Source organism: Rhipicephalus microplus, chromosome 6 (assembly GCF_043290135.1).
Source record: "Rhipicephalus microplus isolate Deutch F79 chromosome 6, USDA_Rmic, whole genome shotgun sequence".
NCBI classification, from domain to species: Eukaryota; Metazoa; Arthropoda; class Arachnida; order Ixodida; family Ixodidae; genus Rhipicephalus; species Rhipicephalus microplus.
In genome coordinates this window covers 33,530,990-33,554,782 of record NC_134705.1, presented here as the reverse complement: position 1 = coordinate 33,554,782, position 23,793 = coordinate 33,530,990, and the positions used below count along the sequence as shown (strand labels likewise).

General features: G+C 46.1%; 1 protein-coding gene across 1 annotated transcript in view; it reads left to right on the top strand.

The window, feature by feature from the left end:
- Nucleotides 1–23,793, top strand: part of LOC119167683 (nose resistant to fluoxetine protein 6) — a 192,048-nt gene that overhangs the window by 36,199 nt on the left and 132,056 nt on the right. Inside the window, exon 4 of the mRNA XM_075865904.1 lies at nt 16,831–16,918. Coding sequence (XP_075722019.1) covers nt 16,831–16,918 — 88 coding nt within the window. The remainder of the gene's footprint in view (nt 1–16,830; nt 16,919–23,793) is intronic.

The window sequence follows — 23,793 nt, the reverse complement described above, 5'->3', positions numbered from 1 at the left end:
GCTATTTTGTGCTGCAACTTCATTATACTTGTTTTTTACCGTGCACCTGAGGCGGTACTTTCAAATTTTCTTGACAATGCCGAAAAACTACTAGATCACGCCAACGCTAACAATTGACAGGTCATACTAGTTGGTGGCTTTAATGTAAACCTGCTTTGCGATAGTCAATCGAAATGTCACCTACTTGAAGTTATGCTAGCGAACAACTGCGATAATCTAATTCACTAACCCATGAGGGTTACCACAAAGAATGATACGCTTATTGATTTATGATTTACAAGAGTACCAAAGGCTGAAACAGGCTCTGGTGTCCCAGCTACCGATATCAGTGACCATTTATCCGTATTTCCAATTTTCCAACTCATAATGCTTTGAAAGAAAGAGAGTCCACTGCGAGAAACGGGAATCAACACAGCGTCACTTTATTTCAGTCTCTAGTATTGCGCACCGAATCGGAAGTGGTGTATTCATACCATAATCTGTCTAAATCATGTGAAATATTCGTGTGAAACTACAGCAGAGTTATAATGCCGCTTTTTTCTTGACAGCAGTCACCAAGCATAGAAAAGCCCGGAAGGCATGGATCACGAGCAACCTTTATTATCGTAGTACACAGAAAGAAAAAAAAAAATGTTCGCTACATTTCTAAAAACACATGATCTTCAAATATTGCAGGAATGTAAGAAGTTTCGAAATAGGTCAAATGCTGACCTCAAGAAGGCTCAACTTGTATTTTTAAAAGCAAATTTCAAAGTGTTGCCCGGAATAGCCGCAAAACATGGAACATCTATCGTGAACTAACAAGCATTCCTTCATTAGGAGTACCACCGGAGATGGAAGGCTGTGGTGAAAAATACTCTGCTGTATTTTTAGCAAACTTGTTCAACGATTATTTTATCAACGTTGACGCAGCTGAACCTCTCCATGCTGTACACCCAGAGCGAAATTGTATGACGTACGTGCATAGCACTGTAAAAGGGACGCTGTTCCTGCCTCCAACTTCGGAAGATGAAATAACAGTATTTCTAGGTTCCCTTGAAAATAACTCAGCAGCAGGAAAAAACGGCATAAAAGCGTTACCAGCTAAGGCTGTAGCACATGGCATTGCAAAACCATTTACCCACATTTTCAACGAACGATATCGTCTAGTGACTTTACATTGTGAAGGTGGGAAAATTAATGTATTCGGTAAATATAGACCAATATATGTGCTATCACTATTTTCTATAGTTGCCGAGAAAATTCTGTGGACATGATTTAATAAACTTTATGAGCAAAGACTGGTATTGTAGAGCAACAATTCAGATTTCGAAAGGGAAAATCAACTAAAACGGCACTAGTACGAATTAAACATAAAATCATCCAGAGCATTGAAAAAAGGTAGTTACAATAGGTATACATCTAGACTTCTAGAAAGCCTTCAACTTAATCAAACATCAAATTTCATTTCATAAACTTGAAGCCCGTGGCTCTTGGTAAACCTTAAAATGTCCAATCATAGTTATCTGTAGAATCGTTTACAGTACATTTGTCTCTGGGACGTTGCGTCTCTCATAATCATATAGTGGTTTTGGGACGTTAAACCCCACATATCAATCAATCTCTGGGACGCTAAATCTGAAAAAGCTGTAATCAGACATGGAGTGCCTTAGGGCTCTGTATTAGGCCCTCTACTATTTATAATATAAGTAATTGACATTGTTATTATCACTTTTTACTGGCAAGGTCTTAATGTACGCTGACGGCCAAGTGTTTTCTTTTCTGGGGCTGATTTGAAGGAGCTAGAGGCAATGTCAAACAACTGTTTGACTAAACCTAACCTTTAGGTATCTTCTAATCAATTAAAAATAAATGTTAAAAAGACAAAGCTCCTAGTTTTCTTTTCTAAGAATACAGCAATTACATCATGAAACTGTAATATAGAGATTGTTTGCTAGACCTCGTAGATGACCATTCGATTCTATGCGTTACTTTTCAATCAAATTTAAGCTGATCCCAACCCGTGAAGAATGTGAGAATAAAGGTAGCGAAGTCGATTGACACGTTAAACCGCTTACGTAACTGGACTACCGAAATCAAGGGGGTGTGAAGAGGTTTATTAGTTGTTAACGACAACGGCAAGACAGCGTGATGAACCGTCCAACAGAGACCGGCACAGCAGCGAGCCGAAGCACGAGGCGAGAGAGCCGGGCGTTGGCGATGCTGCTCGCTGCAGGCACGTCTTCTTCACAATCGCCCCCGCTGAAAAAGGAGCCATCCTGGCGACTTAAGAAGTTTCAGGCAAAGGCTCATGGTACGGTTTCAGTCGGAAAACATGGACGATGTCACGTGCACGCCAGCGCATGTCGTCCGATTGGGAAAACTGGTTCAATTAGGAAATTAACCGGAGAGGTTTTCTCCAAAAGGGTGTAAGGCCCGTCGTACCGGGGGACAAGTTCCGAGGAGAGTCGCGGAGTTTGGTATGGTATGGCAAGCCACACAAGAGACCCTGGGGAATAGCTGGGATCTGGAAGAGAGGTGCTACGGTTTTCTTTCTGGCGTTGTTGCTTTTCCGATGTCAATGCACGGGCGAGCTGGCGGCACTCTTCGGCTTGTCGAGCAGCATCGGATATAGGTGGACACTCGGAAGCATCAGGACGGTAGTGAAGTAGGGTATCAATTGTATGGGAAGGCTCACGTCCGTGAAGAAGAAAGAAAGGTGAGAATCCTGTGGTGGTTTGTATTGCGGTGTTATGTGCAAACGTGACGTATGGGAGGACACGGTCCCAGTTGCTATGATCAGATGCCACGTACATTGAGAGCATATCACCTAGTGTGCGGTTGAACCATTCCGTTAGCCCGTTAGTCTGCGGGCGGTATGCGGTCGTTTTCCGATAAATGACGTAGCATTCCGAAAGCAGAGTTTCGACGGCCTCGGAGAGGAAAGCGTGACCTCTGCCACTAAGGAGCCCTCGAGGTGCACCATGTCAAAGGATAAAGCGTTGTAAAATGAAAGAGGCGACATCCTAAGCTGTAGCGCTCGGCAAAGCGGCTGTTTCGGCGTAGCGTGTCAGGTGGACAACTGCAACTATATTCCACCGATTACCATCTGGTGTCAATGAAAGGGGACCGTAGAGGTCAACGCCGACGCGATCAAATGGCTTGGCAGGGCATGAAAGTGGCTGCAATGCGCCAGTCGCACGTGGCAGTGTTGATTTGCGTCACTGGCAGTGAGGACAGCACTGCACCAATTTGCGTACAAAATTGTACATGCCGCGCCAGTAATAGCGATGGCGAAGGCGTTCATATGTTTTGAACATCCCGGCGTATCCGCATTGCGGATCGTCGTGAAGAGAGGTGCATACTTGCGATCGTTAAGTGCGTGGAATGACCAGCAACCACCGGCAGCTATCGGGAGCGTAGTTTCGTCGATGAAGAAGTTGATCGCGAATGGCGAAATGGAAAGCTTGACGTCGGAGGGATCGAGATACTGGAAGGTTGGGCGTGCCAGATAAATATTCGATAAGAGATGCGATCCACGGGTCACGACGTTGTTCGGTGGCAATCGAGTCGAGATTTAGCGATGACAAGGTCTCGAGGCGAGTGTTTCCGCACGTCAGATCTGGTGGTAAAGGTCAGCGGGACAGGGCATCAGCGTCAGAGTGTTTGCGTCCGCAGTGGTATACGACGCGAATGTTGTACTCCTGGATGCGGAGTGCCCATCGCGCAAGGCGGCCAGAAGGGTCTTCCAACGTGGAGAGCCAGCAAAGCGCGTGGCGATCAGTTACTAGATCGAACGGGCGGCCGTATAAGCACTGCCGGAACTTTCCAAGCGCCCACACCAGAGCCAAACAATCTTTTTCTGTCACGCTGTAATTAGTTTCGTCTTTCGTCAGAGTGCGACTAGCGTAGACTAGAACGTATTCTGAATAGCCGGGCTTTCGTTGAGCGAGGACCACGCCTAGCCCGACGCCGCTGGCGTCGGTGTGCACTTCGGTAGGAGCCGTCGGGTCGAAGTGGCGAAGAATAGGTGGGGAAGTGAGCAGACGGCGCAGAGTAGTGAAGGCAACGTCAGATGTAGGGGACCAGGAAGACAGGTTCACGTCACCGCGAAGAAGCTGGGTTAACGGTGACATGATTGATGCAAAATTGCGAACAAAGCGCCGGCAGTAGGAGGATAGGCCTACAAAACTGCGAAGTTCTTTCATGGTCGTCGGCTTGAAAAATTCTGCGACTGCTCGAAGTTTTGCTTAGTCAGGTAATACGCCGTGCTTGGACACAATGTGGCCTAGGATGGCGAGCTCGCGTGTAGCGAAGCGGCATTTTTTCAGGTTAAGCTGCAGACCAGCGTTGGTCAGTCAAGTCAAAACGTGCCTGAGACGAAGAAGGTGCGTAGGAACGTCATGGGAGAAAACCGCGACATCGTCGAGGTAACAGAGGCACATATTCCATTTGAGGCCACGTAGCGTATTATTCATAAGACGTTCAAATGTGGTAGGCGCGTTACAAAGCCCAAAGGGCATGACGTTGAATTCATATAGTCCGTATGGTGTAATAAATGCTGTTTTTTGGCGATCGGCTTCAGCCATTGGGACCTGCCAGTAGCCAGACCGCAAATCTAGCGACGACGAAAATTCCGCTCCGTGAAGGGTGTCAATGGCGTCATCAATGCGCGGCAAAGGATAGACGACCTTACAGGTTATCTTATTTAAACGATGATAGTCCACGCAAAATTGGATAGATCCGTCTTTCTTACGCACCAGGACGACGGGAGACGCCCAGGGACTGTGAGATGGTCGAATGACGTCTCTACGAAGCATATCTTTGACTTGATCGTTGATGACGCGGCGCTCTTCAGCGGAGACACGGTATGGTCTTTGACGCAGTGGCTGGTGTAGACTGGTGTCAACATGATGCTTGACTTGCGACGTGCGGCCTAGTTGAGGTGGCGACACATCGAAAGAATTCCGGAACTCATGCAAAAGATCAAGCAGGTCGGCATGTTCGGTGGGAGTGAGAGCGTTGGCGATGGCGCTGGAAAACGTATCATTGGACGACTCCCCAAGTGCCGACAGTGCTTTTGGGTGGTCGCAGTAGTCATCCGGGACGTCAACCAAAAACTAAGGGTCGAGATCCTGCGCGCCGCCGAGACATTCCCCCGCAAGCAAAGTGACAGGTGTGGAAAGCAGATTGCTTACGAACATGTTGCTTCTTCCGGCGGCAAGGTCAATTGTTGCGAAAGGCAGCAGCAAAGCTCGACGACATTTGAAGATATCGGAAGGCATAAAAAGGACTGTAGCGTCAGTGTAGGCGTTGCAAGAAACGGGAACAAGTGCAAAATTTCCAGGCGGAATATTGGTATCTTCATGAACGAGCAACTTTGGCGGCTGATGAAGAGCGTCCAGTAATGGGACATCGCACAAGGGTGAAAACTAAACTTCGGCACCTGCGCAGTCTATGACGGCATTATGGCGGGATAGGAAGTCCCATCCGAGGATGACGTCATGCGAACAGACGGGGAAAACAATAAACTCCACGATGTAAAGAACGCCTTCGATAGAGACTCTTGCAGTGCAGGCTGCGAGAGGCGTTACTTGCTGTGCGGTTGCGGTGTGAAGCGACAGTCCCGAAAGCGGCGTCGTTACTTTGCGTAATAAACGGCAGAGATTAGCGGCAATACCAGAAACAGCGGCGCCGGTGTGCACAAGGGTGAAAGTACAATAACCTTCAACAGTTACTGCGACCTCGTTAGCAGGAGAGGAGTGAGGGCTCAGACAGTTCTAAAACGGCGCAGTTCTTGCCTCTTGAACTGAGGTGCTTAGTTTTCCTGGTCGGAGGGTTCGGGCCGGCGACGCATGGGGGAGGGCGATCGCCGACGAGGAGAGGGTGCGCGTTGCGGCTGGAAGTCAAGGTGGTCAGTAGGGGCATAGCGAGGCGGCGAGACCGGCCAGTATTGGACGAAGGGTTGGCTACCGGGTTGCGACGACCGGGCATAGTTGCCAAACGTCTGAGGTCGATGGCGGCAGTAGCGAGCAACGTGTCTGGGAGTGAAGCAGGCGTAGCAAATCGGTCGGTTATCGGGCGTCCTCCAGGGATTGGCGATAGTGCTGCCACCCAAGGTGCAGTACAAGCAGCCGGGTGTGCGGGCTGTGAGTGCGTGGTGTAGAGTGGTTGCGGGAGCCTACGTACAGCGTCTGCATATGTGAGTGGCGCGGCTATGGGCTGCATCTCTTGCGGAAAGTCGCAGGAGGAGCCACAGGCTGCGCTGCATAGGTTAGGGGCGCGGCCACAGGCTGAACGGCTGACGGATAGGCGACAGGAGTGCCTACCGGCTGTGCGACACCCGGGCAGTGACCACGGCTAGACAGAGGTGGCTCGTAGTGCGCAAGAGGAACAGCTTGTGCAACCTCTTCCGATATAGCAGTGCGAAGCGGGGCAGGTAGACGGGTGGTGGTCTCGTGAGTAAAGGGAACTAGGGAAAGTTGGCGGGCGACTTCCTCACGGACGAAGGCTCGGACTTGCTGAAGCAATGGTGCATTGTCAGGCATGAAGACGAAACTAGACAGCGACTCACCACCAGGCTGAGGCTGCCTAGTTAGAGTGCGTTGCTTCTTCAACTCGTTGTAGCTCTGACACAAGCTGACGACTTCAGAAACTGCGCTTGGATTCCTAGCCAAGAGGATTTGAAAAGCGCCATCGTCGATGCCCTTCACGTTGTGTTTGACCTTGTCCGACTCGGGCATGGTGTCATTCACGCGTCGACAAAGGTCGACGACATCCTCAACATAGCTGGTAAAAGTTTCTCCAGTTTGCTTAGAGCGGACGCGCAAGCGCTGTTCTGCTCGCTGCTTGCGGACAGCCGGCCGACCGAACACTTCGGCACATGACGTCTTGAAGACGCTCCATGTCGGAATGTTGTGTTTGTGCTTAATAAATCACAATTCTGCCACGCCAGTGAGATACAATACGACGTGACCCAGCTTGTCGGCTTCATCCCACTTGTAATTGGCGCTCACCAGCTCGTAGTGGTCGAGCCAGTCTTCCACGTCGTTCCCATCCGCACCGCTGAAGACCTTCGGGTCCCGTAGCCTAGGATGGCCGGGACAGTTGAACTGAGGTGACGACGCCGATGGCTTGGCGTTGTCAGTCATGACGGGCTCTAGCGTGCGGCTTCGCAGCTCCAGGGTGTAGCGACGGGAATAAACAGCACCCTCCACCAAATGTGAAGAGGTTTATTAGTAGTTTACGACAACGGCAAGACAGCGTGATGAACCGTCCAACAGAGACCGGCAATGCAGCGAGCCGAAGCACGAGGCGAGAGAGCCGGGCGTTGGCGATGCTGCTCGCTGCAGGCACATCTTATTCTTCACAGGGGAAATATATTATTCGATAATCCATTCACATTTGAGTTATTGTTTGTTAGTATGGGGAACAGGAAGTTAGACCAATAATAAGAAACTTCCGACATTACAGAGAAAGGCAGTAAGGCTACTTCTCTGGGGATATAATATAGAGTTATCAGAGCTCATATCAAAGCATCACATTCCGCCATTCTAATTTATTTTGAAAACAAAACTGTCTATGCACATATTGTCACGTTATAATGAGCAGAAACCCGCAACTTCAGGTCAGCCGAACGCCAGGCTGGTCCACTCACTGGCAAAGCGAAGGCATCGTCTTCTATCGCGCACTATTCTTCATCATCTTTTCTATAGCGGCACATACGATTTCGCCTGAAACTAACGACGTAATACATGCTTGTGGCATTGTGGCATTACCCCTCCCCCCCCCCCGATAGAGCATCGTCGCGATGCGGGTGCATGATTACAAGTGAAAACGCACAGACACACAAGCTGATGGTGACAGAGCGTTCACAGAATACGCATATGTTTAACGAGTAGTCAACGCTAGTGGAATGCTTTCATCCTGGAAATGTGCACGATGCCTGGCTGCGGTGAACGACGGGATCGACGAGCTCTATCTTCCGGGAGAACTTTGTAGTTCACTTCGCTGAGACACCAGATAACTATATAAAAACCAAAGTAGTGGTGCAATAGCCTTTCTGAACGGTCTTGTTGGCAAATTGGGGTCCACAGCCAGACTTGATCGCCGGGATAGTAAATAACCTGGCGATGATGATCATTGTACCGCTGAGAGTTGACGCACTGCTGGCTATAGATTCTTTCGAGTGCGAGCTTGCAAGCTGCGACCCCGAGTCGGATGAATTCATTCGTGTTGACACTAACGGTGCACCTGTCGGGTTGGAGCATGACATCCAGCATAGTGTCTGCCTTCCTGCCGTGCAGCAAACGTAACGGTTAGAGCCTAGTAGTTCCCTGTGTTTGACTACATCAATGCAACTAAAAGATTACCATGCTACTAAACTCTAAGCTTTTCAGAGCTTTACTTTATAATTCGTAGCGATGTCTGTCAGGAACAAGAGATGGTTGGACCGCTTGCTCAGCAAACATGTTTGCTTATTGGCAGTATTATCTATAAACTAATTTTTCAGATGGGCTTTTATTTCATTTTAGTTTCATTTAAGTATCCTGCGGCCCAGTTCCTGGTCCATCCCCCTCTGTGGGTGAGCGCCATTCATCTGAGGTCATCAGCATCAGCATCAGTTTCTTGAACAGCAGTGTTGTAGGCAAACGTGATGTATGGCAAGGTGTCATCCCAGTTTTTAAACGCCAAGCATTTCTTAGCGAACTTCGGCGACTTTGAGCGTATCTGTCTGTCTAGCCGCCTACGACTTTTAGCTCTCCTGGCCGCTCCGATAATGGTATAGATAGAAAACTTGGTATAAATAACGTGACTGTATGAAGAACATATTGGACTAGTGATGACATGAAACTCATGACATGTATGCCATGAATGCCATGATTTACATTTCATGGTTCTGCAGCTCTTGCAGCGGTTTCGTTCACATGGCATGTTACAGAAGTGGTACGGTATGACATAACTGCATGGCGGACACAATCGACAGACCCTAACATGAGAATCATCACACGCGGGTCATGTAACAACATGACTACATGCCATGCTCACCAAACACTCGCGGCCGATTCACTAGCGTCAAATATACAAAATTTGGCATTACGGTACGTCAATGGATGACGAAGGTATGTGACTGGTGCAAACATGATAATCATCAGATACGTGTCATGTAACAACAAGACTACATGCCACGCTCATGAAGCACTGGCGTCCGTTTCGCTAGTTTCACTCATACCAAATTTGCTATTATGGGACGTGAATGGATAACAAAGGTATGACACTGGTGCAAGCATGATAAACATGAGGTGCGTGTCATGTAACAACATGACTACATGCCACGTTTATGATGCACTCACGGCCCTTACGCTAAATTCACAGGAACCAAACTCAGTATTACGTGACGCGAACGGACGAGACACGTAAATGACACATCCAAACATGATAATCACGATATGCGTGTCATGTAACAACATGACTACATGCCACACTGATGATGCGCTCGCTGCCGTTTCGCTAGCTTCCAATACGCCAAATTTGGTATTAGGTCATGGCAATGGATAACGAAGGTATGTGACTGGTGCAAACATGATAGTCATGGAATGCGTATCATGTGAGGACATGACTACAAGCCACAATGAAGGCGCCATTACATTTCGACGTGATGCGGTACGCGTGCTCGCCGGCGTTCATTTCTTTGCGTCACGCCGGCTTTGCCACGCCAGGCGCCGTTCCGGCCATATACTCGCAGGCGCGCACCGCACTGCGTTGCTTTGACGCATGCGTGTTTCGGCGCGTCCGGCGTCCCTCTGTCACGAAAAGAGGACTACGAAGTGTTGTCTGGGTAACGCATAGGCGCGAAGAGCAGCATGTCGCATTTTGCGCCGGTTGCTGTCGGGCCGCGCCGACGGACGCTGGTCGCGCCTGGCGTCAGACTATAGACCCACTCCAGGTTTGTAAGCACAGGTAGGCCGATTTCGACGTTAAAGTAAAATTATAGCAACGTCCACACGTAACTTGCGCTATAAGCGTTGAGGGCTGCGATGTGCGCCAACAAACAAAACTAAGTTGTGAGACACGACGCAGCTCGTCGGCATACCGTTTTTGCTGTACCGTTTTTGCGTCGTTGCTGCGTCGGCATACCGACGAGCTGCGTCGGTATGCCGACGCAGCAACGACGAGCTGCGTCGGCATACCGACGCAGCTCGTCGTTGCTTGACTGTGAACACCAGATGCACCATCGAAAACAGGCAGAAACCATGGTAAGCAGAGCATCGTTTGCCCACCAAGACAATGCCACCGCATTTTCGTGATATAGGTGCGATGCAATTTGTCTATAGAGTGCTGGCGTTTTGCCAACGTAGCGTCGCTGTACCAGCGTGCGCACACGTCAACACTACATTGGAGTGTATTGGGCCCTTGAGGATGCTCTCGGGGCCGTTTTGTTAGCTCCACGTATGACAAATTTAATTTACGTGACGTCAATGAATCACGAATTTTATGACTGGTGCAAACATGATAATCCTGTAACGTGTAAAATGTAAGAACATGATAACATACCAAGCTCATAGCGTGCTCGCGGCCGTTTAGATAGCTCCACATATGCCTAATTTGGTATTACCTGACGTGAATACATGACAAAGGTAAACGACACATCCAAGCATGATAATCATGACACGGAAGTCACGTACGGTATCATATACTTCCACCTCGTAACGTTGTGCTGATTTTGAAGTGACATATCAAAATTTCTTATTCGTGCTTCGCATATCATCGATTCCCACTGTACGTGAGATCTGCCAATTTTTGTGGTCTCGGTCAACTTACATGGAAAGTATGTCAGTGATTGTCTTGTTTAGTCTCTCTGTAAGGCCGTTGCTTTGTGGGTGGTACGCAGTTGCTTTCCTATGTGTGGTTCCACTTAGCTGCATGACATCCTCCATCATCTGGGTTGTAAAAGTTGTTCCACGGTTAGTTAATACGACTGATGGCGCTCTGTGGCGGAGAATGATGTTTTTCATGAAGTGGGCAACCTCACTGGCGGTGCCTTTTGTTAATGCTCAAGTTTCACAGTACCATGTCATATAATCAGTGGCGACGATGATCCAGTGGTTGTGTCGTAGGACTCAGGGAAAGGTTAAAGCAGGTCCACACCGATCTACTGGAATGGTTGTGCTGGCGGAACAATAGGCCTTAGAAAACCAGCTGGGCACTGAGATGGTGCTTTACGGCGCTGGAATTCACGACACGTCTTAACATAAGGCTTCTCGTCCTGCGCGAGTTTTGGCCAGTAGTAGTGCTATGTAATCGCAGCCAATGCGCGTGTGAATCTCAAGTGGCCGGACAAAGGTTCCTCACGACAGGTCAATAAAATATCTGCACAGAGCATGGATGCAATGGCGAGGTGGTGTTCAGTCGCGTATTGGTTGAAGTTCTTATAAAAAACATTGCCGTACAGGCAAAAGATGGTGGTTAACGCGCGAATGCTCGTGAAGAGTGCCAATGGCAACCTTCAAGAGATGCAACGAAATTTCGAAGCTCAGCTTCAGCCCTCTGTTGTTGCGCCAAGTCACGCATGGATAGCACTAAGGAAGCGACCGTAGATGTCGTCGTCAGTTGACGTCATTGTAAGTGGAGCGCGCGAAAAACAATTTGCGCCCGTGTGCTTCCGGTCAGACTTACAAACGATTGTTACCTCAAATTCTTGAAGGCGTAAACTCCAAATGGTCACACGTCCTGAAAGGGTTCTTGAGATTCGCAAGCCAGCATAGGCGTGATGATCTGTTACAACTTTGAACGAGTGGCCGTAGAGGTATGGTCGGAACTTTGCTATCGCCCAGACAACAGCTAAATATTCTTTCTCCGTGGTCGAATGATTCGCCTCTGCAGGAGATAATATCCGGCTAGCATGAGCAATTGCACATTCGACGTCCTCTTTCCATTGAACGAGGACTGCGCCAAGGTCAATGTTACTTGCGTCAGTGTGCCCGGCTTTGAGAAGGGGAGCGACACTTCCTCGCACGTCCCTATTTCGCGGTGACGAGGAAGGAAGGATCGTACGCCTTGGGTGGCCTCGGGCTTTACGGGGAACAATTCTGCGGTAGTTACCAGGCACACAAAGGTCACTGCAATCATTGCAGTCTTTGTTCGCAAAAAGCGCGCGTTTTCCAGACTCAGCGAAGTAACAAAAATACGCTTGTTCATGTGCATTCATACCTGTGAGTACGTTTCGTGCGTAATTTGTGCGCGAAAAACGCGGTGCACGTTCTGACCTGCTTTCCATTCCGCGCGTGACCTTTTAAATTGTTGCTATGACGTTCTTTTCTTTGACTTTGCGGCAAAGCTCTGACTTTTTTTTCATCTGACAGTGTTCTTAGCACAGCTAACTTCCAACAAATCGGCTCAGTTATTTGGAAGATTGTAGACGCCTAAACAACGAGGGCAGAGTCAAGACAGAAAAAAATCAAAATAAGACATGCTCATTCTAAATAACTTCATGATCTATCACAAGGGCTTTCATGGAGCTCAAATTCAGTAGATTGCCGTGTCATACTTCAAGTGTTATGACATCATGTGCTAGAAATCAATGATGGGCTGGTACGAAGAAATATGCACCAAAAAGCGCGCTGGAAGAGCCGTAGCACATAGCAGTTCCTGTGCGCAGTGCACGGCTCTTTCAGGACTATTCGATTGCAGCGCCGCCGCTACAGGCAACACGGAAGGGATCAGGTGGCGAGGCACGGTCACGTCACTCAACACTTCTAGTACAGTCTATCTTCGAGGTAGAAGTAGACGTACCCGAACTTTCGACGGTTGTCCCATTCGTTGGCGACGTCAACTCGCTCATACTGGTCCAGCCAGTCTTCAACGTTCTCGAAATAGTCGCCATGGAACAGCATTGACGTTCAAAAGGTGTTGAAAGGCCAGGAAGCAAGCGTTGTCGGGGCCTGCAGAGTCTGGATCGCCGTTTGTGCACTTGCCATGTTTCTGGTGCGTTCTTGAAGACGGCTGAAATGAGGCAGTAGGCCCAATAGCCGCCGACTGCATCAAAGGTCACCTTGGTCTTCCAAGGCATCTCTACTTATTTCGGGTTTATCTTTAGGTTGGTCGCAGTGCATAAGATGCTACCCAGCACCTCTCCCGGAGAATGTCACGTTATTTACTTTTATTTATATTTTATTTCTTCTATTTGGTCATTCTTTCCAAAAATGCCCACGAAGGGGGCAAAAGTAATGAGCAGAAACCCGTAACTTGAGGTCGGCCGAACGTCAGGCTGGTCTGCTCACTGGCTTTGCTTTGCTTTGCTTTCCTAGATGTATGGCGCGTACCAACTTTGAGGGATTGGCCAAGAATGCAACGTAGAGAGTGGTAAATGTTATTTTAGGTACGCTATGAAATTTAAAACCAAAAATAAACAAATGATATGGCAATAATAAGTAAAATATTCAATATACATAAAAGTAATATGTTTTTGAGCCTGTATTCGAGACTGCCGTAATAACCTGACGGAAATAATTTTGAAAACTTAAGTTTTAGGTTAACGAAATGACGAAAAATTTTAAATACCAGAATAAAATGGTACTCGTTGAGTAGTCATAATGAAATTACACACGGCATCAAAGGCATCCATGTGGCAGTATCCCAATTCTGAGGCACCGAAGCTTAAAACATCTTTCTTCAATAAGGTCAAGCCTGTTTTTTTTTATAAAAGCAGTAATTAGAAGTCTAGTTCTGATACGAGAAAATCTTCACATGAAAAAAATAATGTGCAATATTTTCTAGTTCTCCGCATAATTGGCAGGGGGGTGATATCGTCAGATCAGCCCTGTGCCAGTAAAAACATAATGGTGGGACGCGCAAATCGAAGGCATCATCTTCTTCCGCGCGCTATTCTTTGTCGTCTTTTCTATAGTGGCACATACAATTTCACCAGAAACAATACCGCGCAATACATGCTTGTGGCAATATACTATGAAGTAACGGGAGACTTGGGTTCGTTCAGCCACCACTACGTAAACAGGAACACTGGTCATTACGTACGTATGACATGCATAGTTCTTGAAAGAACGCGTACTAATATGGTATGCAGGCTATTGATTACCAAGTCATGAAATTATGTAATGAGCACCTGGAAATAATTGAATTGGCACGCTTGTGCACCAATTTATGAACTTTTATATTGAAAACGCAGGTCTTGTTCAACATTTAGGATCAATTGATATTTTGCGCATGGTTGCTTGGACTGTAGTCTCCTACACGATGTATATATCTATATATATCTTACAACAGTGTAAACTTACAACATAGGTCACTTACAACAGAAATCACTTACAACAGAATGAACGGGTATCAAAAGTTTTCCCTTCCCCTCCACGAGTGATATATAGACGCCCCAAAAACATTAAAGATTATCTTGTGCGGTCAAAAACCGATAAGACGTCTATAACTGGATGTCAGCTATGTGGCAAAGCCCGCTGCAAGGTGTGCAAACACAGACAGGTAACCAACGTTGCTGAAAGCACACAATACGGTTTCAAGTACTCCAATAATTCAAACCTTCTGTGACAGCTCCAATCTAATATACCTTCTCGAGTGCGGAAGATGCGGTATTCAATACATAGGATAGACTGACACAGCCTTTCACGTCCGCTTCAATAACCACCGTTCACATGTTTGTTCACTTCCGGATCTGCCTCTGTCTCGGCATATTAATGCGGAAACCGCCCATTTGATTCCATAAAAGTCACACTCTTACAAAGTTGTTTCTCTAGCACAAGGGAAAGTGAGCAGCGTGAATCATACATGGTTTATAAATTTAATACACTTCAATTCGCGCTACGGAAGATTCAGGAGAATATTTATCCTAACCAAACGTTCTATTTTTTTTCCCAGTTCTTTTTCTTTTTTTTCTTTTTTCTCTCTTTTTTTTAATTATCGTTTTTTTCTGATTTCGCCCAGAGCACGTGTTCAGGCGTGCGGCATGGGTATGCGCATTCCGAGAAAGGTGGACCACTGTCGAAGAATCCTTAACCCCCCCCCCCCCCCCCCCCTCAAATGAATCACTCACCAGACAACCAAGTAAAATGACACATTCAACCCCGGAGGTAAATATTTGAAAAACAACCTCCAGTATATACTTAATATGCTTAAGCCACAGACAGGAGATCGTATTTGCCTGGCATGTGCCTATCCTGCACCTGCGGAGCTTTGAAGCGCGTAGCCCTTGTTTGTTGTTCTTGTCTCTTTTTCTCTTTTTTAATTTATCACACCGTTCTGACGTAGCCGTCCTCACCAGGCTTCAAGAGCAACTATGGAGGGGGAGAACAGGGGGAACGCGACAGCGACAGTGATCGCAAGGAATGTACTTTGATATTCTTTACAAGCTACAGGGAAAGCTCATGAGAGGTGAATCTGAGGAGTCAAACTTTTTATCACTGGATTTCATTTAATTCAGCTACCTGGACCAAAACACTTGCCGAGATTGTATGTTGTTTGACCACTCGTTTTTTTTTTTTTTTTACAAAATACATCTGCCATTGGTAGTGCGCACACGTGGTCGTTTGACTACTTATCAGTGTATAAAGGGTGGTATTGCCCCTGGCGCAGGTGCGTTTTTTTAAAAAGCACGTGCTATGCGTAGTACGCACACGTGGCCATTTGGCTGCTTACCAGTGCATGATGGGTAGTTGGGCCACAGGTATATGTATATTTTTTTTTCTTTCTCTCTCTCTCTCTCTTTCGGCTGGACGATGACATAAAAGAGCGTCGGAGCCTACTAAATTTTGGCTGATGAAGATCGGGCTCCGATCGAAACGTCACCAATAGACAGTTATTTAGAGGCGTCTACTTATTTCACCTTAATTCTGCGACAACCGAAGACAGACTCTTTATAATCTCTGTATAAATATATATATATATATATATATATATATATATATATATATATATATATATATATATATATATATATATATATATATATATATATATATATATATATATATATGCTGTATGTGAAGTGAATAGGTGTGTATATGCATATGTGTATGTGTGTATATATCTGTCTGTGAGCGCATTCGCATGATTTTCTGATTATTGTGTGCTTTTTAACCTCTTTGTGCTCAGATGTGGCAACTGTGTCAAATAGTATTACTTCTTGTTCTAGCCATCTTCTAGTGCCGAGTTCAGTTGTCAAGCTGACGGCTGCTTTTGTGAATAGGTATATTTCATGTATTAACCTTTTTTGATTGTATATGCAATGTTCTTCACAATTGTGAATGTCCTTTTAGCACTACCACTGTTACGCCCAGCGCGAGCAGGACCTCGTCCGGAGGCAAACCACCTGCTTATGTCCTGAACGCGGGCAATGTCATTGTATTGTTCAAAAAACAATTAAACAAAAATAAAAAAAGGCTGAAGCCCTGCTCTTCCTCCTTAGTTAATAGAGTCCAAGAAGATAACAAAGCACTTGGTGACGACGGGCTTCCCATGGAGGCCTGCTTTCCATTACTGGCGTTGAAGGAGTTCTTGGGCCTGTATAACCGTAAAAAGGCTGCGTCACCCATTCTTTTCCGTTATGGCGATTGAAAGGGAGCTCCCCCCGCCCCCCTCTCCATGTGTACGTCCAAGCATAACTGGTCCCTACGCTTTTTATTTCATTCCGACATAGAATGTATTTATGGCATTATATTTTGTGCGGTGGTTCCTATACTCTGACTCCCCTTATATTGATCATTCCCAGTCAGGCAGAATTGTGAACAATAAAACACTCACGTCGACATGTTACTTTGTCTAATTCTTTTATATCACTTCATTGACTCATTTTTGAGTATGATATATCGTTATTTTCTTCTTTAGTTTTCAGGGGAATGCACTGGGACGCCACTGTAAGCGACTGCTCTCAAGACTCGGCGGCCGAGCTCACTCTGAAAGACAAGATTTTCATGTAAGAAGGGACGCTTTCTTGTTTCATGAAGACTACTTATTTACTTATTTACTTGCATGTTAGTTTTAGTAAATCCAGAGACAGAAGGCCTTACAGATGGGAGCGGATATTCACCAGTGTTGTCAGACGTAGGTTACTTATCCAATTTGCATGGTGTTTTAAAATATTTTCGGCCAGTGTGGCGTAGTTCATATGGTTCCTCATAAAACTTAGGGAAATTTTCTCATTTTCCTCGTCATCTATCCGCAATATCTAGATGATCCACGTGACATATACGATGGTTACCTGCCTAAACATATCTGAAAGCTAAACTTTTCCTCATTAAATTTGGAACTGTCACCAGCACGCAGCAAATACAAAAAAAACGACACGTCGCACATCCTTGTGTTAGCATTGCTGCGCACTCTTCTAGACTTTTTTTTTGTCTCTGTCGTCACCCACTCGTCGATTGCTTGAAAGGACTTTCAGACTTTGCGATGCTTGTCCGCTCCTATTCTTCAGGCGAAAGACCTATAGATGCCCCATCAGGCACAAAAAGTGACGATCAGCGTGAACGCAATCAATTGAATAATTATAATATACCTTATGACCGTGCCGATAGGGAGTTCATCGGCGTGTCACAGATCAACGAAATTTGCAATGACATCGTAAAGTCATATGGACATCACTGGGACTCTGCAACGTAACAGATATTGATGACGTCACCAAATGACATCGTCAATTCGACACCGGTGGGCCTATCAGTGCAAAAAGCATGCAATGTCCCCGACCGATCTGTGCTGGTGCAGTGCAGAACCACACCAGATGCAGAAATGTTTTGATGATGAGGTATGAATACTGAGAAAGAAGAAAACGAAAATTTCTTTCTCCATGCGGTGAAAGCAGAACAGATTACCCAGTTTTCTTGACATTAGATGAATGGAAGAAAGACTGTCCAATTCACAAAGGGGCACTCCACCAAGCTCAGAATGTCGTTCTTAATTATTATTATTATTATTATTATTATTATTATTATTATTATTATTATTATTATTATTATTATTATTATTATTATTATTATTATTATATTTACTAAGTAATCTTCTCCAGCTGAATTAAGGCTCTTTTCCTATACATATATAGAAATGTTGTGAATTCGCACTGCACCGTTTCGCCTAGCTCCTCCAAACGAGAGCACTGCGCGAGAGGCTTCGGTAGCTCAGGCGGTAGTGCGCCGGGTGCTCGTCGCGGACCGAGACTTTGTATAGGTTCGATTTGCGGTGGCGGAACTATTGAATTTTTCTTTATCATTTGTGACTGCCTGTTTTATCAGCGTCATACACATGACGAAAGTACGTCAGTGAAGTCTTCGTGGACCCCGGCATAACATTTCTGTGTTTTAGCTGGTATGCATAGCATTCAATAGCACCCTTAAAAGAAGTAACGTCTGACTGTTTGTTAGTTCAGGTAGGTCGGCGGTTGCAGTTGGCGTCGTAATTTGTTAGTGGAAAATCATCATCCTGTTTGTGACTGAAAAGTTGAGAAAGATTCTAATAAAATAAAAAAAAGTGATGCGAGTGAGGATTGAATCGAGGTCGTTTGCATGGCAAGCAGGTGTTCTACCACACAGCCATGCATCTCCTTGGAAATACACAAAAACAACTTTCTCTGCTGGAAAATGCAATGAAAAATAAAACACTAGCTTTACTAACACACGCGTCCTACGTACAGGCCTTCCACTACAACATGTAGTATCGCAGTGACACATCATCATTGATTTGTGGAGTTTAACGTCCCAAAACAACCATATGATTATGTGAGACGCCGTAGTGGAGGGCTCCGGAAATTTTGATCACCTGGGGTTCTTTAACGTCCACCCAATCTGAGCAGATGGGCCTACGACATTTCCGCCTCCATCAGAAATGCAGCCACCGCAGCCGGGATTTGAACCCGCGACCTGCCTGTCAGCAGCCGAGTACCTTAGCCACTAGACCCCCATGGTTGTGCCAGTAACACAACATGGTGACACCGTGCGTTGACACTCGGCGTCACATGACATGTGAAGCCGAAACGGCTTCGGGTTTTTAAACAGGCAGACAGACATACACAAAACTTTCTTGGGTCCTGAGGAGTGTTTTGCTTCTTTAGAGCAACACCACGGGCCGCTCCCACGTGAGGATGAGGAGGCCTAGCCTCACCACCGCATCAGGCGCTCTCTGGGCAGCGCGTACTTGAAATAGTATCTCTAAACTTTGTAAGGTAGGTTGGCGGTTGCAGTTGGCATCACCCGGAACTGATGCTATACCCAATGAATTTCTTGTTCGTTATGCGGAATGGTGCTCCAAATATCTAACACTTATATTCTCCAAATCATTGTCCAGTGGCGAAGTCCAGAGTGAATGGAAATACGCAAAAATCATTCCTATATCTAAATCTGAAAACAAGTCACTTGTGTCATCATACAGGCCTATTTCTTTGTTATGTACATGTGCGAAATTGCTTGAACACATAGTATTTAAACACATATCCGCCTTCCTTGAGAGAAACAACATAATTGACCCCGGCAACATAGTTTTCGCAAAGCACTACCGACTACCACACAACAACTTGAGACAGTTCACGACCTCGCTAGTGCTCTAGATAGCCATAGTCAAATTGACATTATATTCCTTGATTTCGATAAAGCATTCGACCGAGTCTCCCATCACAAGTTGCTTATAAAATTAAAACCGATCCTGAAAAACGATTCTTTACTAACATGGATTTGGGCATACCTTTCCCATAGATACCAAAGTGTCTCTGTAGATGGCTCAAGCTCCACCCCCACTTCAGTTCAATCCGGTATACCGCAAGGCTACATCCTTGGCCCGCTTCTGTTTTTAGTATTTATTAATGATATAGTCTGTGACATACCCGTTAAAATAAGCCTTTTTGCAGACGACTGCATCCTGTACCACGTCATCAATAACCCCAACGACCAGATTACCCTAAACAAATCCCTGGATAAGATACACTCTTCGTTTTTCGACTTGGCAGATGAGCATTAACCCAAAAAAGACCGTCGCTATGAGAGTTACCCGCAAAAAAAGTCCCTTTCTTTTCACCTATTGCATCAACAAAAACTGTATATCTCAAGTTAGCAGCTATAAATACTTAGGGGTTATAATTACCTCCGACCTAAAGTGGAACGAGCACATAGAGTACACACAAAAAAAGGCAATGAAGGCACTTGGGTACTTACGCAGAACCATTGGAAAATCCACCAAAGAAATTAGAATTTTGGCGTACAAAATTTACGTGAGACCCATACTGGTATACGTGTCTCCTGTGTGGGAACCTCATACATCGGCAAACATTAAAAAACTGGAACGTGTACAAAGAAAATCCATAAGGTTTATTTACAACGCTTATAGAAGAAACACATCCCCCTCGACCCTCCTGGAAAGTTCGGACTTGGAACACTTAGAACGCAGGCGCTCCCGTGAAAGACTGAAACTGTTTTATCAGATCTATCACAGTAACCTTGGAATCGATAAAACCAAATATATTCTACCGTCTAAATCACGTATAACCCAGTCACACCACAGCAAGAAAGTCCAGGAATTTCCATGCAGAACCACTGCTTTCCAAAAATCATTTTTCCCCGAGCAGCACGTAGTTGGAATGCCCTACCCGATGAAGCTGTTTCATCCACAACTGTCGCTTCATTCATGAATGCGATAGCAAATCTGCCAGCTATCCTTTGAACTTTTTTTATTTCTTTCTTTTTATTTCATTGTCACCGCATTTAATCTCTCCCGTGTGTGTCGGAGTTGTATTACTTTCCTATGTTCAGTGCTAGCTCAATTGTATCACGCTTCGTCGATTATGTCGGTATGTGTTTTCTCGCCTTTTTTTTGTCAACAAAACTTGCTCACTCTGAAGCGCTGCATTGACTTCAATATTTGTAAATCCCTGTTTTTCTTCTATATTTCCCCCTGACATATTTTTTCTGCTTTAAGCTTATGTTGTTTTCTTTCCCTGGAAAATGTCCAATCAAGTGTATCTGTCGCCCACTCCTGCCTACTACTTCGCATAGACGTCGGCAGTATTCACTAAATAAATAAATAAATAAGGTGGAGTCCCAATCTTTTTCTGTGAGCCGACTTGGGCGCCATAACGAGGGGCACCACGAGAGCATGTGTCCACGATCATTAACCTCACCACTATCACGGCAACTCGACTCATAAGCCTCTGAGCAAGATAGACTTGCATAGGACCTGGTCTCGTCTTACTCATCTGGTAATGTTCAGTAGACTGTCATAGTCCACTGCCAACTTGTGGACCTGGGTTTACTCCAGTACGGAGGGTTAGTGCACGTACCTGGGAGTGAGCGGTGTCATTGAAGTATACGAGGGAGTTCAGTAGGGGTTCGAGATGTGCAGGAAAATAGGTAATGGCATGTAGAGAGTGTCTTTTTTTAAATATTCTGAATGCTTGGGCGCAAACGGGGTCAGAGGCAAAAGCCCTGACCACCTAGTTTGAATCGATGAAGATTTGCGACCTACTGTCGTCCAAAAGCGCAAGGGCTACAGCCAACCCAGCGACGCTTGAGAGTGTAGAGTCCTTAAGTGGCGCAGCATTGATAATAGAACTCACGCGATTGACGGATATAATCGAAAACCTTGCAGAGTGACCTTACAGAGTGGCATCGCCAAAACACTGAATTACGATTGTTCCTGATGCTCCTAAAAAGCGTGGTGATCTTAGGACGGCACCCACCTACGTTGTGCTCTGGATAAACGTTCCGTGAGAATAGAGGTACGTCGATGGCAGTACACTGTTCATTCAGAAGTTGAACACGGCGATCCTCCACCAGTGCTGAGCTGTCACCAAGTACAGAGAGATGATGTCTATCAGTCGGCGCAGACGACAGGCGCACCGCAAACGATAGGCGCACCAGCTCTGGAGTTTCCGGCTTCAACGACCTCCTTTAAGGTGATATGCACCCTTAGCTGCATAATCCTTCAATGCTCACCTGCGCGAAAATGCCCAACGCTCTCCTTATGCTCCTCCTTATAAAAGTTTCAGCTTCTTTTTTGAACGCATATCAAGAGTGCATGGCGGCAACGTACGTAATATTATTCGTGAGGAATGCATAAAAGAACCTCAGTATATCGTCCTCCATAAGTGCTCGAAACTCTATTGAGACTTGTGCTCGGTCTTCATGGAAATTTCAGGTATGGTCCGGCCCTTTCAGCTGTTTGACTCAATAATCATGCCCAGCACTCTAATGGCGTCCTCCCTCGGAGTGGGGGTGCCACTTCTGGGGTGTTGCGCAACGTACTCTTCTGATAGAGGTTCAGTGCCCTTTCTCTTGCGCCTCTATAAAAGCAGCTCTGATTTACATAAAGAGCATCCCACCCCTGTACCAGCAAAGAAGATATTGATGGCTTCCTGAAGGTCAGTCTTGACTTCTGCTTCGCCGCCTTCGGGCCACCTGACGGCAATATACCTTCTGCGCCTAAACTTTCTTCCCCGTGTGAGTGTGAAGCGTGTGGCTGATGCCTTTCGCATTAGATGGCTGTCTGAACAACTTTCACATAGAAATGTTAAAAGAGAAGCGGGCACATCACTGCCCCTTGAAACGTGCCTTTAGGGCCCAGTGTTATGAGGGCGCACTTGAGGTTCCCGGCCCAGCATTCGAGAAAAGAGCTGAAGTATTTATGAAATGATTCGCCCAGCCCAAGCTCTGAAATGAAGTTCAAGATGTGCGCGTAAGAGATGTCAAACACTTTTTCCAAGTCAAGACCTAGGATGCCCCATACGTCCCGTGCGTTCGTGTCTATGACTTCATATTTCTCATTTTGTTCTCTGTGGATGAGGACGGACGAACCCAACCATGTTGTACGGGAATAGATGAAAAGGTTTTTCTTCTCGATGTACTTGGAGATATGGTTGTGAATGGTGTGCTCGGCTACCTTGGCGACGCAGGACGTGAGTGATGTGGACCTAAAATTGGGTAGACCTAATAGTCACCTTGGTTTGGGGATTCAGAGAACCGGCGCCATATTTCAGGGTCTGGGACAGAACCTTGCTTCCATACGCCATTGAATTCATCGGCAAGTAACTTGAAGGAATCATTTTCTAGGTTCCCGTGGGTCCTGTTAAAGATGCACTACGACCCAAAGCCGCTCTTTCATTAGGATTTTGAAGTACTTCCCAGACCTCGCTGGCGTTAAAAGGCTCTCCTAGCTTGGGTCAAGGGGACCCAGTGTAGGCCAAGTAGTCAGAGCAGCTGGAGGTTCCGGTGAGTAGATATCCGCGACCCAGTCAGTCCAGGATGGCGTCTTCTGATTAAGACTCTCAGACTGCATGTATAATTTTAGCAATGGCTTGCTTTCATTACTCTTGAATTTGGGCTTGTTTGAAAAATGCTTAATCAAATTCCATCTGCGTCCTATTCTCATTTCTTAATCGACAGAATCACACACACCTCATCCCACTGCTGCCTGGAAAGGATCTGTCAGTGGTCCTCGAGGAAACGGTTATGTTTTGAAATCTTTTAGCGGAGCCGATGATTGAGCCCCTGCCGCTTCCACCTATTAGGTAACAATTTCTCGGCAACTTGGAGGTGCGCGAGGCGGCTGTTCATTCTATCTGTTCGCTAGTCCTAGCGTACCTTTTTTGTCGCCTAATTAACATGTTGTGCAGCCCATTGATTCAGGCTGAGGGTTCAGTCTTCAGCTTGCGCGCGTTCTTTTTCTAATAATTCGGAAGAAGCCCAATCTGCGAAACCGAATTCTCGCACGGGCTTACCGCTAGCATGTATACGGGCATCAAGGATACTGTGGTCGCTCCCCAGACTCGCGTAAAGTAGTGCCAATGATTCAGCATTTATGACAGAGGTAAAAATT